At 37.7% G+C, this 14,513-nt stretch overlaps 1 protein-coding gene across 3 annotated transcripts in view; it reads right to left on the reverse strand.

Annotated features, from left to right (window-relative positions):
* LOC129438513 (uncharacterized) overlaps positions 1 to 14,294 on the reverse strand; it is a 65,100-nt gene extending 50,806 nt beyond the window's left edge. The window contains exons 1-5 of one of the 3 annotated variants that reach the window (XM_073862984.1): positions 14,052 to 14,294; positions 13,387 to 13,472; positions 13,017 to 13,136; positions 11,439 to 12,766; positions 11,192 to 11,348 (exon numbers count right to left, since the gene is read on the reverse strand). In XM_073862984.1, the coding sequence (XP_073719085.1) occupies positions 11,192 to 11,348; positions 11,439 to 12,766; positions 13,017 to 13,136; positions 13,387 to 13,439 (1,658 nt within the window). In that variant the 5' untranslated portion in view covers positions 13,440 to 13,472; positions 14,052 to 14,294. The remainder of the gene's footprint in view (positions 1 to 11,191; positions 11,349 to 11,438; positions 12,767 to 13,016; positions 13,137 to 13,386; positions 13,473 to 14,051) is intronic. The other 2 variants (XM_073862983.1, XM_073862985.1) reach the window with 2 other exon arrangements.
* Between the last annotated feature and the right edge of the window lie 219 nt (positions 14,295 to 14,513).

A 14,513-nucleotide genomic window follows, 5' to 3' on the forward strand; every position in this document is an offset into this window, starting at 1 on the left:
CAAATCATCATTATAATCGCCTACATCATAAGGAAAAGTTGTGTAGCAGCACACAGATGTTAATAGTTTAGTGTATTTTTCTCCTGTATTTGTGTCAAACTCTGATGCTGCAGTGAACAGATTCATCAGAAACTGAACAGATTCTCTCTTCTTAGAGGAAACAATAAATCTGTGGAGAAAACACAAATTATATTTAATTTAAATGTTAAATGTTAAATGTTAAATGTCATTTAAATCAATTAGATTCAATGGAGGCAAATCATGGAGGCAATGGAGGAAATCCTCAGATACAAAGAAGGAGGGAATTAACATACTGCAGAAGAGTATCAAAATTTGACTAACTTCCCTAAGCCATGCAGAGCATTTAAGGATGGTAAGGAAAAGGAAAGAACATACAAGGACTCATTTCTTTAAAGATCCATTTAAGTTTGTAAAATCCCTATTTGTGAAGACATCAAAGCAAAACCTTGACAATTACTTGGGTAAAACATATTCTGACCCAAGGAGGCACAAACAGACACTGATCCCAGCCAAGATGCCACTTATCAAACAGCCAGAGCACTTGATGGATGGAGCACAAAATGAAAGGAGGTGGAGTATATAGTTAAGAAAGCAAGATCTTCATCAGCCCCAGGCCCTAACAGGGTCCCTTGCATGCCGTATAAGAACACACATAAGGTCCTCCACTTTTTATGGAAAGTAATCAGAGTGGTTTGGGAAAAACAAGTGATACCTAAGGCCTGGTGCAGGGCTGAGGGTGTACTGATATCAAAGGAGGAGAAGTCATCGACCATTAGTCAGTTCCGGCCTATTAACCTACTTAATGTTGAAGGGAAAATGTTCTTTAGTGTTATAGCTCAGAGATTGAACATTTATCTTGTGAAAAATGGCCTTGTGGACACAACAACCCAGAAAGCGGGAATATCAGGGATCTCAGAATGCCTTTAGCATACCAGCATGATTTGGCCACAGATTCAGTCAGCCAAGAAAGACAAGAGGTATCTCCATGTCATCTTCCTTGACCTGCCTAACGCATTTGGTTCAGTACCTCATAGTGTCCTGTGGGCTGCCTTTGAGTTCTCTAGAATACCAGAGTCTATTATAAACTTAGTCAAAGCCTATTTTGCACAGTAGCCTATTCAGTACATCAGACATCACCACCACATGCCAGCGGTTGGAAATACAGGGAGTGCAGAATTATTAGGCAAATGAGTATTTTGACCACATCATCCTCTTTATGCATGTTGTCTTACTCCAAGCTGTATAGGCTGGAAAGCCTACTACCAATTAAGCATATTAGGTGATGTGCATCTCTGTAATGTGGTCTAATGACATAAACACCCTATATCAGGTGTGCATAATTATTAGGCAACTTCCTTTCATTTGGCAAAATGGGTCAAAAGAAGTACTTGATAGGCTCAGAAAAGTCAAAAATAGTGAGATATCTTGCAGAGGGATGCAGCAGTCTTAAAATTGCAAAGCTTCTCAAGCGTGATCATCGAACAATCAAGCGTTTCATATAAAATAGTCAACAGGGTCGCAAGAAGTGCGTGGAAAAACCAAGGCGCAAAATAACTGCCCGTGAACTGAGAAAAGTCAAGCGTGCAGCTGCCAAGATGCCACTTTCCACCAGTTTGGCCATATTTCAGAGCTGCAACATCACTGGAGTGCCCAAAAGCACAAGGTGTGCAATACTCAGAGACATGGCCAAAGGTAAGAAAGGCAGAAAGTCGACCACCACTGAACAAGACACACAAGCTGAAACGTCAAGACTGGGCCAAGAAATATCTCAAGACTGATTTTTCTAAGGTTTTATGGACTGATGAAATGAGAGTGAGTCTTGATGGGCCAGATGGATGAGCCCGTGGCTGGATTGGTAACGGGCAGAGAGCTCCAGTCTGACTCAGACGCCAGCAAGGTGGAGGTGGAGTACTGGTTTGGGCTGGTATCATCAAAGATGAGCTTGTGGGGCCTTTTTCGGGTTGAGGATGGAGTCAAGCTCAACTCCCAGTCCTACTGCCAGTTTCTGGAAGACACCTTCTTCAAGCAGTGGTAAAGGAAGAAGTCTGCATCCTTCAAGAAAAACATGATTTTCATGCAGGACAATGCTCCATCACACGCGTCCAAGTACTCCACAGCGTGGCTGGCAATAAAAGGTATAAAAGAAGAAAATCTAATGATATGGCCTCCTTGTTTACCTGATCTGAACCCCATTGAGACCATCATCAAATGTGAGATTTACAAGGAGGGAAAGCAGTACACCTCTCTGAACAGTGTCTGGGAGGCTGTGGTTGCTGCTGCACGCAATGTTGATGGTGAACAGATCAAAACACTGACAGAATCCATGGATGGCAGGCTTTTGAGTGTCCTTGCAAAGAAAGGTGGCTATATTGGTCACTGATTTGTTTTTGTTTGGTTTTTGAATGTCAGAAATTTATATTTGTGAATGTTGAGATGTTATATTGGTTTCACTGCTAAAAAGAAATAATTGAAATGGGTATATATTTGTTTTTTGTTAAGTTGCCTAATAATTACGCACAGTAATAGCAGGGCTCTAGAGTGCGACCAATTTGGTCGCACATGCGACCTAATTTCTCAATGGTGCGACTAGGAGTTCGAGGGAAAAAGCCATGGTCCAGATCTACGTGTGTGTACGTTTAAAAATGCGTGTTCGCTCCAGTCAGAGAGAGAGAGAGAGAGAGAGAGAGAGAGAGAGAGAGAGAGAGAGAGAGAGAGAGAGAGAGAGGTGAGTCCGTCAGATAAACAGAGTGGATGTAGCCGCGGATGATAAGAGAAGGGTTTAGTTTATGCGCAAAGGGTTTAGTTTATGCGCAAAAAGCATTAAAATGAATAGAACATGATGATTATATCTTTCTTTTGTGAAAAAATTATAAAATAAATAAGCCTACATGAAGTGTGTTTAACTTAAATATTAGCAAATTAACAAAACGAATTCAAAAGTAGCCTATAGCCTATATGAGTTTATTTATTGTGTGACGCGCTCCAAATCCGATGCAGCACAAAAAACTTTTTTATGCAATCTCATCACGCGTTTCATGCCATCACCGGCGCGGGTTTACGCAGGGCAGTGAGAAAAATACATAAAACTTTAAACATTTAACATTCTACTTGAGTTTTTTTGGACATCCCTTTGGAATCACTGCAATCATATCATCAAATTAAGTTATAAATATAAGCGCAGCGCTTATGAGTGTTCAAACACTGCTGACCGCTCAGCTGTCAATCTGCCGACCCCCACAAAGTTTCACATTAAATGTTAATATATTTGTCCAGTCATGGTCCTGTGCTTATTTCTGTCAATGTTCTGCATTAAGATCTTTAAAGGTTTCTACTTACTTCACGATTTGCGGTGCGGCCGGTCGCAGTCTTTATGTAAAACGGGCGGGTATGAAATAAATTGATGCTGATGTCGGATAACGGGTCAAGTGCTATTTTAATCGCGCGGATGCGGGTTATCAAACAGGACTGTGCATGACTCGTATAAGGAAAGTTATAAAATAGCTTACATGTTTGTATTCTGTATTAAACCACCATGGGCACTAAACTTGCTGTGTTAAAGGGACAGTTCACCCAAAAATGACAATTCTGTCATCATTTACTCTCCTTCATTTTGTAACAAACCTGTATACATTTCTTTGTTCTGATAAACACGAAGCAAGATATTTTGAGGAATGTTAATAACCAAACCAAGCATGAGCCCCATTCACTTCTAGGAAAAAAATACTATGGAAGTGAATGGGGCTCATTAATGGTTTGGTTACAAACATTCCTCAAAATATTTTCATTCATGTTCACAAGAACAAAGACATTTATACAGGTTTGTAACAACATGAGAGTGAGTAAATTATGACAGAATTTTCATTTTTGGGTGAACTATAAATCCGATGCGGTTAAAAATTAGGGTGCACCTAACTTTTGTGCTGGTGCACCTAAGAAAAAATGTTAGGCGCACCAGTGCAACAAGTTAGTCTAGAGCCCTGAATAGTCACCTGCACACACAGATATCCCCCTAAAATAGCTAAAACTAAAAACTACTTCCAAAAATATTCAGCTTTGATATTAATGAGTTTTTTTGGGGTTCATTGAGAACATGGTTGTTGTTCAATAATAAAATTAATCCTCAAAAATACAACTTGCCTAATAATTCTGCACTCCCTGTAGGTATAATGGCTGACTGTATAATCTCTCCACTTACATTCATCATGGCAATGGGAATTATCATTATCACTTCAAAATGGGTAGTTGGGGGTGAGCGGCTAAAATTTGGCACCCGGTTAACACCAATCAGGGCCTACATGGATGACTTAACACTACTGACTACAACGCCACCTTGTACCAGGTGTATACTTAACAAGCTTCAAGATAATATTACATGGGCCAGAATGAAGATTAATTAATCAAAATTAAGAAGTATTTCAATCATCGCAGGAAAACTGGTTGACCAAAGGTTCTATATTAATGATGAACCAATTCCAACTATTCTAGAAAAGCCGAACAAAAGTCTGGGAAAATATTACGACAAAAGCCTTAAAAATTGTGATCAGGTCCATCAATTGATTCAGGAAGTGAAGAAGAGTCTAGAGACCATCAACCAATCCATGCTCCCAGGTAAATTAATACTCTGGTGCCTACAATTTGGCCTATTACCCCAGTTGATGTGGCCTCTTACGATGGCAGATAGGCCCCTTACAAAAATTGAGAAGTTAGAAAGGAAAATCAGCTTCTAGGTGAAAAAATGGCTAGGGGTACCACAATGTCTAAGTAGTAACAGCTTGACCGGACATGGAATTCTTGAGTTACCCCTCTCATGTTTGGTAGAAGAGTCAAATGATGACACTTTCAGAATCCTGAAATCCTTTAGTATGAGAAGTCAGGCCAAATCTGTCAGTGGGATGAAAATGGATACCAGGTGATGCCATACAACTAGCCAAATCAGCACTGCAGCATGCTGACATTGTGGGTCATGTCCAGTATGGGAGAGGGGGTCTGGGCCTATCTCAGGGCAGACCCTTGTAGAATAAGGCAACACCATCAGAACGGCAACTGGTGGTTCAAGAAATCCGTCACCAGGAGGAGGCAACAAGACACGCCAAGGCCATTGGTCAAGCACAACAGGGTCAGTGGACCAACTGGGAGGGTATAGAAAAAAGGAATATCAGCTGGAAAAATCTCTGGGAGATAGAGCCAGAACGGATCAGTTTTCTCCTAAGAGCTACTTATGATGTTCGTCCATCACAAAAAAAACTCCAGCTGTGGATAGGGGAAGATCCTTCATGTCACCTTGAGCTCAAAAGAACAACTCCATGCCTCTCATTACACCTACAAAAGATATGGTATTTATCCAAGAAGGGGAAGAGGGGCGGAAAAGGATCACTTCACTGGTGAAGATTGGGTGGTTGGAGGGAGCTTGGGACTGGAAGATGCTGACTGATGTAGGCCAGTGACTGGACTTTGGTTCAACGTCCTGAAGTCTGTCTATTTTATCGAATACAATTTTTATGCAAGAGGCCTACAAATTTGGGACTTTCCATTATGTCCTATGTGGTTAAATTAAATCCAAATGTAAAAGGCTTTGACTATTGGAGAGACTTAAAGATCCAAAAACACCAAATCCCAAATCATAATCAAGGACTCAGGCAATAACAGTTCATATTTCACTTCTACTGGATATTTGTACAGAGTGGTTGTAAATATAATCCTTTGAATTTAAAAAATCTATCACATTTTTCTTGATACTGTTCAGCTGATATCTTTCAGATCCCTTAGTAAATGTCGCACAAAGATTTATGTAACAAACAATCTTGCATTATTTATGTAAAAGGATTCTTTTAACTGACCCGAATAAGTTGATGTCAGTCAGATTGACAGTGTTTGTGTTCTTACTATTATGAAAGTAAACTGAAGTTTACAATTAAAGTCAAGTGCTGTTGTGTGTGCTACAAAGGCAGCTCCACTCACAGCATTACTCACTCAACAGGATTTTATTTTAGTCTGTTCCTGTGATGTATTAAAATTCAGTTTTGGTGTTCCTGTTCGTTCATACTTTGGTAAACAATCACTGATAATATATTGCATTTAATTTGAAACAAAACTCTCACCTCAGTTGTGAGATGTATGGCAGACACTGAATGAATCCTCTCACTTCACTCTCATCATCTGTCCAGTCTATCAGCTCTACTGGTTTCTTCTCTGTTTGGAGTTTCAACACTTCTAGAAGGATGGAGGACTTTCTCTCTGAGAGGTTTATGGCCCAGACTTCAGGAGTTGACTGATAAATTGACTGTAATGCTGGTAGGACACTGCTGCCTGTTTGACTCTCATAGTTCTTCACATGTAAACACAGATCCAACAGGAAATCCCATTCCTCATAATACACAGATGACAGCAGCATCTTCACAGTTGTCTCTGTGGTCTCTTTCTGACAGACAGCAGCTTGAAGACATAAATCCAGTACAAATAATCTCTTTCTTTCTTCCCACAGTTCAGAAGATTCATTTGGTGGTTTAATAAATCTAACCAGAGAACAAACAAAATTCTGTTATTGATTACAAAACAAACAATGGGTTTTGATTTAAAAACACTGTTGATCAGCTAAATTTCCTACCAAAATAAGAAAAATATTAAATTACATAGTTAGAGAACTAGTATGATTAGAATGTAACAATAAAATAAAGGCCTTAAACATAATGAGTTAATGAACTAAAAACTGAGGACAGCACAGATATTAAGTCACTAAAAGAGCAACAATTACAAGGAAGACAATAGACGAGACATTTCTCTGGATTTACAAAACCTTGGGAACTTTTGGGATAAAGTACACAACTGCGTTAAATATATCACACTGTGCAAGTGATTTTCGTGCAAGCCCGTCTTTGCAAGGTTCAGCTGGAGATGTCACTCAGGCATGCTGAGATTAGGGCTGCAACTAACGACTATTTTAATAGTCGACTAGTCACCGACTATTGAAACGATTAGTCGACTAATCGAATAATAATAATTTTTTTTCTAAAATGTAGCATGAGATTGCTTTAATTCTGTGGAAAATGATAGTAAACAAGAAAGAAGGGGGTAGTTCAATGAACGTTTTTTACATTTAATGAAAACAAGTTTTACAGGTAACACTTTATTATAATGTTCATGATTTAACATTAGTTAATGTATTAACTAACATGAACAAACCATGAGCAATACATTTGTAACAGTATTTATTCATCTTTGTTAATGTTAGTTAATAGAAATAAAGCTGTTCATTGTTTGTTCATGTTAGTTCACGGTGCATTAACTAACGTTAACCAAATTTTAATAAAGTATTAGTAATTGTTGAAATTAACATTAATAAAGATTAATAAATGCTGCACAAGTGCAGTTCATCATTAGTTCATGTTAACTAATGTAGTTAACTAATGTTAATTAATGAACATTATAATAAAGTGTTACCGTTTTACATTTTTAATAATTGCAGCTACTATGATTTTACCAAAACGAAGTTATGTATTTCAGCTATTTTAATATATATTTATTAGGGCTGTCAATAAATTATTTTTATCTGTTCTAAATTTACCTAAATGTAACACTTTTCAAGTTTTTAATGCTCTAATCAGCATGGATTTGGTCAATATATATCGTCGCTGCCTGATGAAACTCACGTTATGTCCAAAACGGTAACTTTTCAAAAAGTGAAAAAAAAAACACCGTATATCAAAAGCAGTTGAATGTAGCGTTGTCATACTTGATACGGCATATTTACATGTAACCATATTCTTGCCAGTGTCATGATATAATCCACATTTGACCAAAATTGAGTTTAAATGGACATGCGTGCATATTTTACAGTAACTTTGATCGATACGCGTTCTTCCGATCATTAATTAGAATGGCCAAAGTCGCGTTTCGTATTGACAGATGAATACGCTCAGTTTATTAAATAGCCTACGTCTTGGTTAAATACGCTTACTTTATTTAATATTAATTATAAGTGTATTAAATGTCTCTTGCAAACCATTAAGGGACAATGAATCAATACACTGACATGGTAATGCTACACAACAGGGGCGTCAGTTTGGGTTGAAAAGTGGTGGGGACAAAAGATCTTATAAAAACATTACGGCAGGACGGGAAAAATATTGAATAACGCGCATCAAAAATGGGCATAGCGTAGGCCAGTCAACAACAAGAAAATACTCAGCATACATTTATAAACCCTCAACAATGTCGAATGCACACATCACACATGTAACAGTCCCTGCAACACCAGCTCAACCGAACAATGCCAAAGCACCATACCGTAGAAAACAGCAGCGCGTTTAATAAATGATTACAATGAGTTTCATTACAAGAAAACAAACCATAAGCATACAACACAACATATGTGACACTAGACCACAAAACCAGTCTTAAGCATCGCTTGATTTTTCAGAACATTTTAACCAAATGCTTTCAAAAAGTGGTGGGGACATCCCCAGCGTAAATATCACCAATGCTAGACAGATACTTTGTTTGCACATTCCTACCGTAATTAAGTAACTCATAGATGTTAGTCTGGCGTCCGGGGGAAACGTTTACCTCGAAGGAAAGTCATTGTCATTTTTATTCGGCTATATCCAGTGCTGAGCTTCGATGAAACTTTACGAGACCGGCGAGATGCTTCACAGGCGGAAGATATGCGGCGTGATTGACAGCTTTGACACCAAACGGGTACGTGAAAATCAGATGACATGATTTCACAAGTTTTCATTGGCTATTTAGGTATGTGACGCATACTGTATATGGAAATGAACCTGGACATTCAATCTGTCGAAAAATCTCAAAATCGGCAAAATGAACATACGTGAGTTTCATCGGACAGCGACGATATGCTATATGAAAATGTATGTCTACAACAGCCTGTTTACATTTTCAACAGAACCATCAGCCATAGTTTTATACATGATTTTCCCTTTAGAAGACCTTGTTCTTTCCCCATTTCTGTTTGCTGCTGCATCATTTGTGACCTGTGCTGGCAAATTGAGTTGGGATGAGCAAATTATTTTAACATTCTCTATTAAAAAACTTCAAAACCATTGGAACAATTGTTGTAATCTGATAAAGCATGACATAACTACTCCTGTTTACGCAGAGCAAAAACAATATCAATATATGTTTTTCTTTTATCGTTTAATTTTGACATTGAGACAGACCGCTTTAAGATCCTGTAGGCTAATGCAAGGGTTTAATATAATGACACAACAGATACTTTTCCTTAACAGTTAACCAAACATTCACTTCAGATATAACAGATTATAGGTCATACCTGCGTGAATTCATGTCAAAACAGATATTTTTAAAACTGTAATTTTGTGTAAGATGTCTATATATATCTGGGTCGCGCACTCGCATGTTTGTGTGCATGCGCTTCAGACGTCTGCGTCAGACATCGCTTTTGAGTCACTCTTAATAACTCTTTTAACATCAATCAGGTCCCGAACTTTATCTCTCTAAATAATTATTTTAACATCAAGCAAGTCCTGCAGTCTATTTTCTATAACTTCTGAATGCTTTTTAAAACGAAACTAAAAAGTGAAAGAAGACGCATCTTCGCTTTAAATGGATTTGGGACGGTACACCTCTCAGCAAACGTGCAGATAAAGATAATTTTAGATGTTTAATGACCATTTAGAGCATTGGATTCGCTAGACGAGAGGTTAATGTTCTTATTTTTATGAAAAGCTCCGACTCATCTAGACAGCGCCGGTTACTTGCTGCTTCAATTCATCCAGCTGTGGGTTAAACAGAAATTGCGTGTTGCGTTAATCGCGCGTTAATAAAATTAGTGCCGTTAAAATGAATGTGTGTTAACGCGTTTATTTTGACAGCCCTAATATTTATATATATAAATATATATGTGCTGTATTTTTTAAGTTTTGAAGGTTTAAATCAAAACAAACCAACTGCAGTTGAATTGATATTAATTTGAATGCACAACCAAAAAACGAGATTTCTGAAGAAAAAAACAGAGTTATATATATATATATATATATATATATATATATATATATATATATATATATATACTCAGTGAGGGCATTCGCCTGTTGTGGGGTGCACGTCTGCTTCTTTTGCAAGAAAGGCTTCCGTGGCTCTCTTCTTCAGACTGCATGCATTTAATTTAAAATTTTGTCAGGCACAGTCGGGCATAACGTTAAATCCTTTATTTATTTATTTTAAAGCGAAAATACGCATATAAAATGTACAATGTACATCCAAAACAAAACGTATTAGCTTCCATGTTATTTAAATCTTACCGAGGCGAGTCAAACTCTGTTTCATTCAACTGTCCGACGTGCTTGTTCGTGCATGACTGAGGTGCTGCCGTGAAATGCAAAGACTGCTCTGAAAACCATGCAGGTAATCTTTTTATTCGCCGTATACGGTATAGAGGCTAAAATGCTCCCAAACCTCATGTTTTGGTACGCGCAGCTGCTACGTTGGACGCTGCCATTTCTGTGTGTTATCGCTGAGCAGAGAAGCCAATGCGCATGTGCGACTCTCGGCAGAGATTGTAATGAAGAGAGATGCCTCACTCGGTCGAAAAAAAAAACATATCTGGCGACAACGTCGACAATGATATTCATTGTCGACTATTTCTATTATTGATTTTTGTCGACAACGTCGACGAATCGTTGCAGCCCTAGCTGAGATGCAGGCAGAAACCTTTGGATCATCAAACTGGAATGACAAATGGAGTTGTGTGACATCTGCCTAGCAGCGGTAGGAAAAGCCATTTTTCTGAATTACAGAACCCAAGGATATCATGTATATAGAAAACAGCAGTGGTCCAAGCACTGAGCCTTGAGGTACCCCAGTATGGAGACATTGAGGTTCAGAGAAGTCACCTTTCCAGGATGCACTAAATGACCTGCCAGAGAGGGCATGAGCTGTCTAAACAGGATGTAAGCGTGTCACAGCTGTGGTGATTTCAGAAGTGCATTACAAACACATCAGTCCAGTGGCACACAATTTATATTATCAATATGGCTTCACTAGTGAGGCATGGTGGACTGTGTGCGGTTCATGAGTTGGATCTATACATGCCTAAAATACAAGTCCTACTAAAGTCTTACCTCAGTACCAGGTTTCGTGTAAATACATAAAAAGCATGCATCATATATAAAAATATAAAATAATCTCCCACCTCAATTGTGAGATGTATGGCAGACACTGGATAAATCCTCTCACTTCACTCTCATCATCTGTCCAGTCAATCAGCTCTACTGGTTTCTTCTCTGTTTGGAGTTTCAACACTTCTAGGAGGATGGAGCTCTTTCTCTTTGAGAGGTCAATAGTCCAGACTAAAATAAAAAAAATGCATCATGTGTAATTAAAGCAAAAAAAGTGAAATGTTAGTATAAGTTTTTTATTTTATTTCACATGTATCTCACCATCCACAGGTACAGATGTTTCCTCACTAGGTTTGCTGCGGTCTTGTTCTCCATAGACAGCAGATACTCTGACTCTATAGCAAGTGCTGTTAGGTACAGTTAAAGTACATTCACACTCAGATCCTTGTGTTAATACTGATGACCAGCCCTCCAGTCCTGCTTCTCTATACTCAACCATATAATGCAGAACTGGACAATCTTCATCTGCTTCAGCTTTTAACCAGGTTAGTCTGAGAGTATCTCTGCTCAGTTTAGTAACAGAGGGTCGTCCTGGCCTCGTTACAGAAGATGTTTGAAAGTGAATAATCCAGCTAAAGTTGCTCATGCTGTTGTTGTAACAAGCAGCATATCTGAGCTGATATCCTGTGGCTGGTTCTAAATCAGATAAAACAAACTTTTCTATACAAGTGTGAGCATTAACAGTGATCTGTTTCCAAGTGTTGTGTCCATCATCATCTAGAGCTCTGTACTCCACCACATATCTGTCAATGCTTTTATTCTGTAAATGATTCCACTTTACAGACACATTGTTGTGTTTTATTTGAACTATCTGAGGTAGATCTGGTTTCACTTCAAGTTTCATGTTTCTGCTCACAATCATCCCAGCATAATAAAACTGCACAGTGAATTCAGGAAATTCATCATCTGGTACAGATGCAGCAATGAATCTGGTTTGTTCTGTATCTTCATTTGCCTCTTTAGCAGCAATATACAGTTGTAATTCAATGAGCACTTTCTGATTGATTTTAACAGGTTTGGACTGAAGTGAATCTGTTGGTGTAATGTGATCAGATTCAATATGGCGCTTCAGAGCTGTGAGGAATGAATCTTTATCATCTGGTGAGGTAAGAGTGAAACACATCACTCGGTTTATCTGTGGGTCATTTATGATCTGATGTAACTCTGACTGTGATTTCACAACAGTGATGTCTGCAGTTTTACAGTCATTTAAAATCTTCAGTTCAGTTTCTTTATTCTCCAGCCACTGGTTTATGTTATCTGCACTGAATGGTGATCGGTCATGAGTCTCTATGAGATGTCGAAGTTTCTTCTCTCCTTCCTCTACTTTAGTTTCAAAATCTTCAGCAATCTCTGTGATACATCTCTGATAAACTGCTTTGTATTTCTGAAGAAGCTCTGAAAAATTTACTAATTTATCTTTCAAAGCAGGAAACCAAATAACAACACTTAGATTATCTGGGCTTGTAATAAAATCCTGACATTTCTTGATCTGTTTATTAAGATGTTCTAGGATGTTCTCAGCTCTTTGAGTAAAACTTCCATTGACTCCACTGAGAGCAGCACATGTTGAGGATCTTTTAATATTGCTATATTATAAGACAAATAGCAACATGTAATGTAAAGTTAATCTTGTATTTGCATTGTTCAATTATCACTTGCAAACACTGAACATATTTATACAGCCATAGATTTCCAAAATTAATTTTAGTTTCAACATAAGAGGTCCATAAAAGAGAACTGATTCTAAATTCAGTAAATGTATTTTACAATCCATCTAATTTGAAAGCTCCTCCCTTAAAAGAAAATATGTGTTATTAAAATGTTTGCTAATATTACCTTTTATTCTTTCTTTTATGTGGAGCTCCATCTTTAAAATCTTTTGGTGGATTATTTGACTGGTTAGTTTGCGGAGGCGTGTGGGTGGGGTCTGCAGATATTGCTTTGTCTCGTCTGATCCTTTGTAAAAATAAAGAAGCGAAAAAAATGGTTAACAGTGAATACTATGCAAAAAGACAATAAAATGTGACCCATTGCACACATTTTTTGTATCAATGCAGTGTCATATGTGAAACTTTACATGGCTATAACTTTGACGAATGTGTGAAAAAATGTACTAAGACAGGAAAGTCCTAACAACCTGTTTTTACAGATGTAAAGGTTTGTAAAAAACAATAACATCATGCTATATAATCTAAAACACTCTTACTGTTCACACTCCATCTTCCCCACGTCCTCTTTTGAGTCCTGTGTGTCCTCCATATCTACACTTAACAATGACCCAAATCCTCAAGTCTTCAGGCCAGGGGTACATAACAACACATACACAAGGAAATAGGGGAGAATAAGATACACCAGTCGATAATTTAAGAAAAATTTATGCGTGAACACAAATTCAGGAAGAATTGATCAATGTCTATAAATACAATGTATTTTGCCAAGTGTTATATAAATAATATGCAAACACACGTTAGACAAGTAATGATGACCATTAACAGTAGAAATGTGTGTTAGTTTCTCCTTAACTTTACTTACTTTAAGGAAAAGTAAAATGAAAACTCTTTACATAATGTCCACTACTGTATATCTCGGACATAAATCACAACAACGTAGTAAAATGTAAATAAAAGTCACGTTTTAATACGCATTTACTCAGTCTCATACTGTAACTGACGTAACTTTACCTGTTTCGATTGATTTTGTTTTCACGTCAAAGACTTGGATATGTAACTCAAATGTAAAATATTTTAAAAACACAGTCAACAGTTCGGCTACAATGTACAAAGACACAAATATGATAACGATTTTTACCTCAATATTACACTTTAACTTGCGTTTCGTGTAATGTTGTTGCACATCACTTCATTAACTTACATATATCGTAGTTTTCTTGTCCTCTGATGTTTATATCTATAAAGTCTAAAGCGTTTTAAACGTTTTCTCTGTCGATGAAGTTCCTCAGGTAAATCGTACATCAACACCAGACTGTTTGTCTAGCGCGTCACGTGATCGGAAGTGAGCGTCCCGGCTGTCAGGTGTACGGCTGCGTCCTAATACTCACACTTGCGGTCTTGGCCACTTGACTACTTACATAACATATTTCCTGTGTTTGGCGCAGGTGTTCTAGTGCGCATGAAGATCCCAAGCGTGCATGTTAAATTGTCAAGCTGAGCCGATGGGACGCACAATGAATGTAAAAAATGTTAATCCAGATGGTGGCAGCGATTTGCACCAAAACATATTCGTTTTTATTGAGCCTACTTAAAATATATATTTATTAAAAAATTATTTTATTTTATAGTTTTTCCTCTAGATTACTGCCCAGAACACAGTGTG

This window comes from Misgurnus anguillicaudatus, chromosome 24 (genome assembly GCF_027580225.2).
Source record: "Misgurnus anguillicaudatus chromosome 24, ASM2758022v2, whole genome shotgun sequence".
NCBI lineage: Eukaryota > Metazoa > Chordata > Actinopteri > Cypriniformes > Cobitidae > Misgurnus > Misgurnus anguillicaudatus.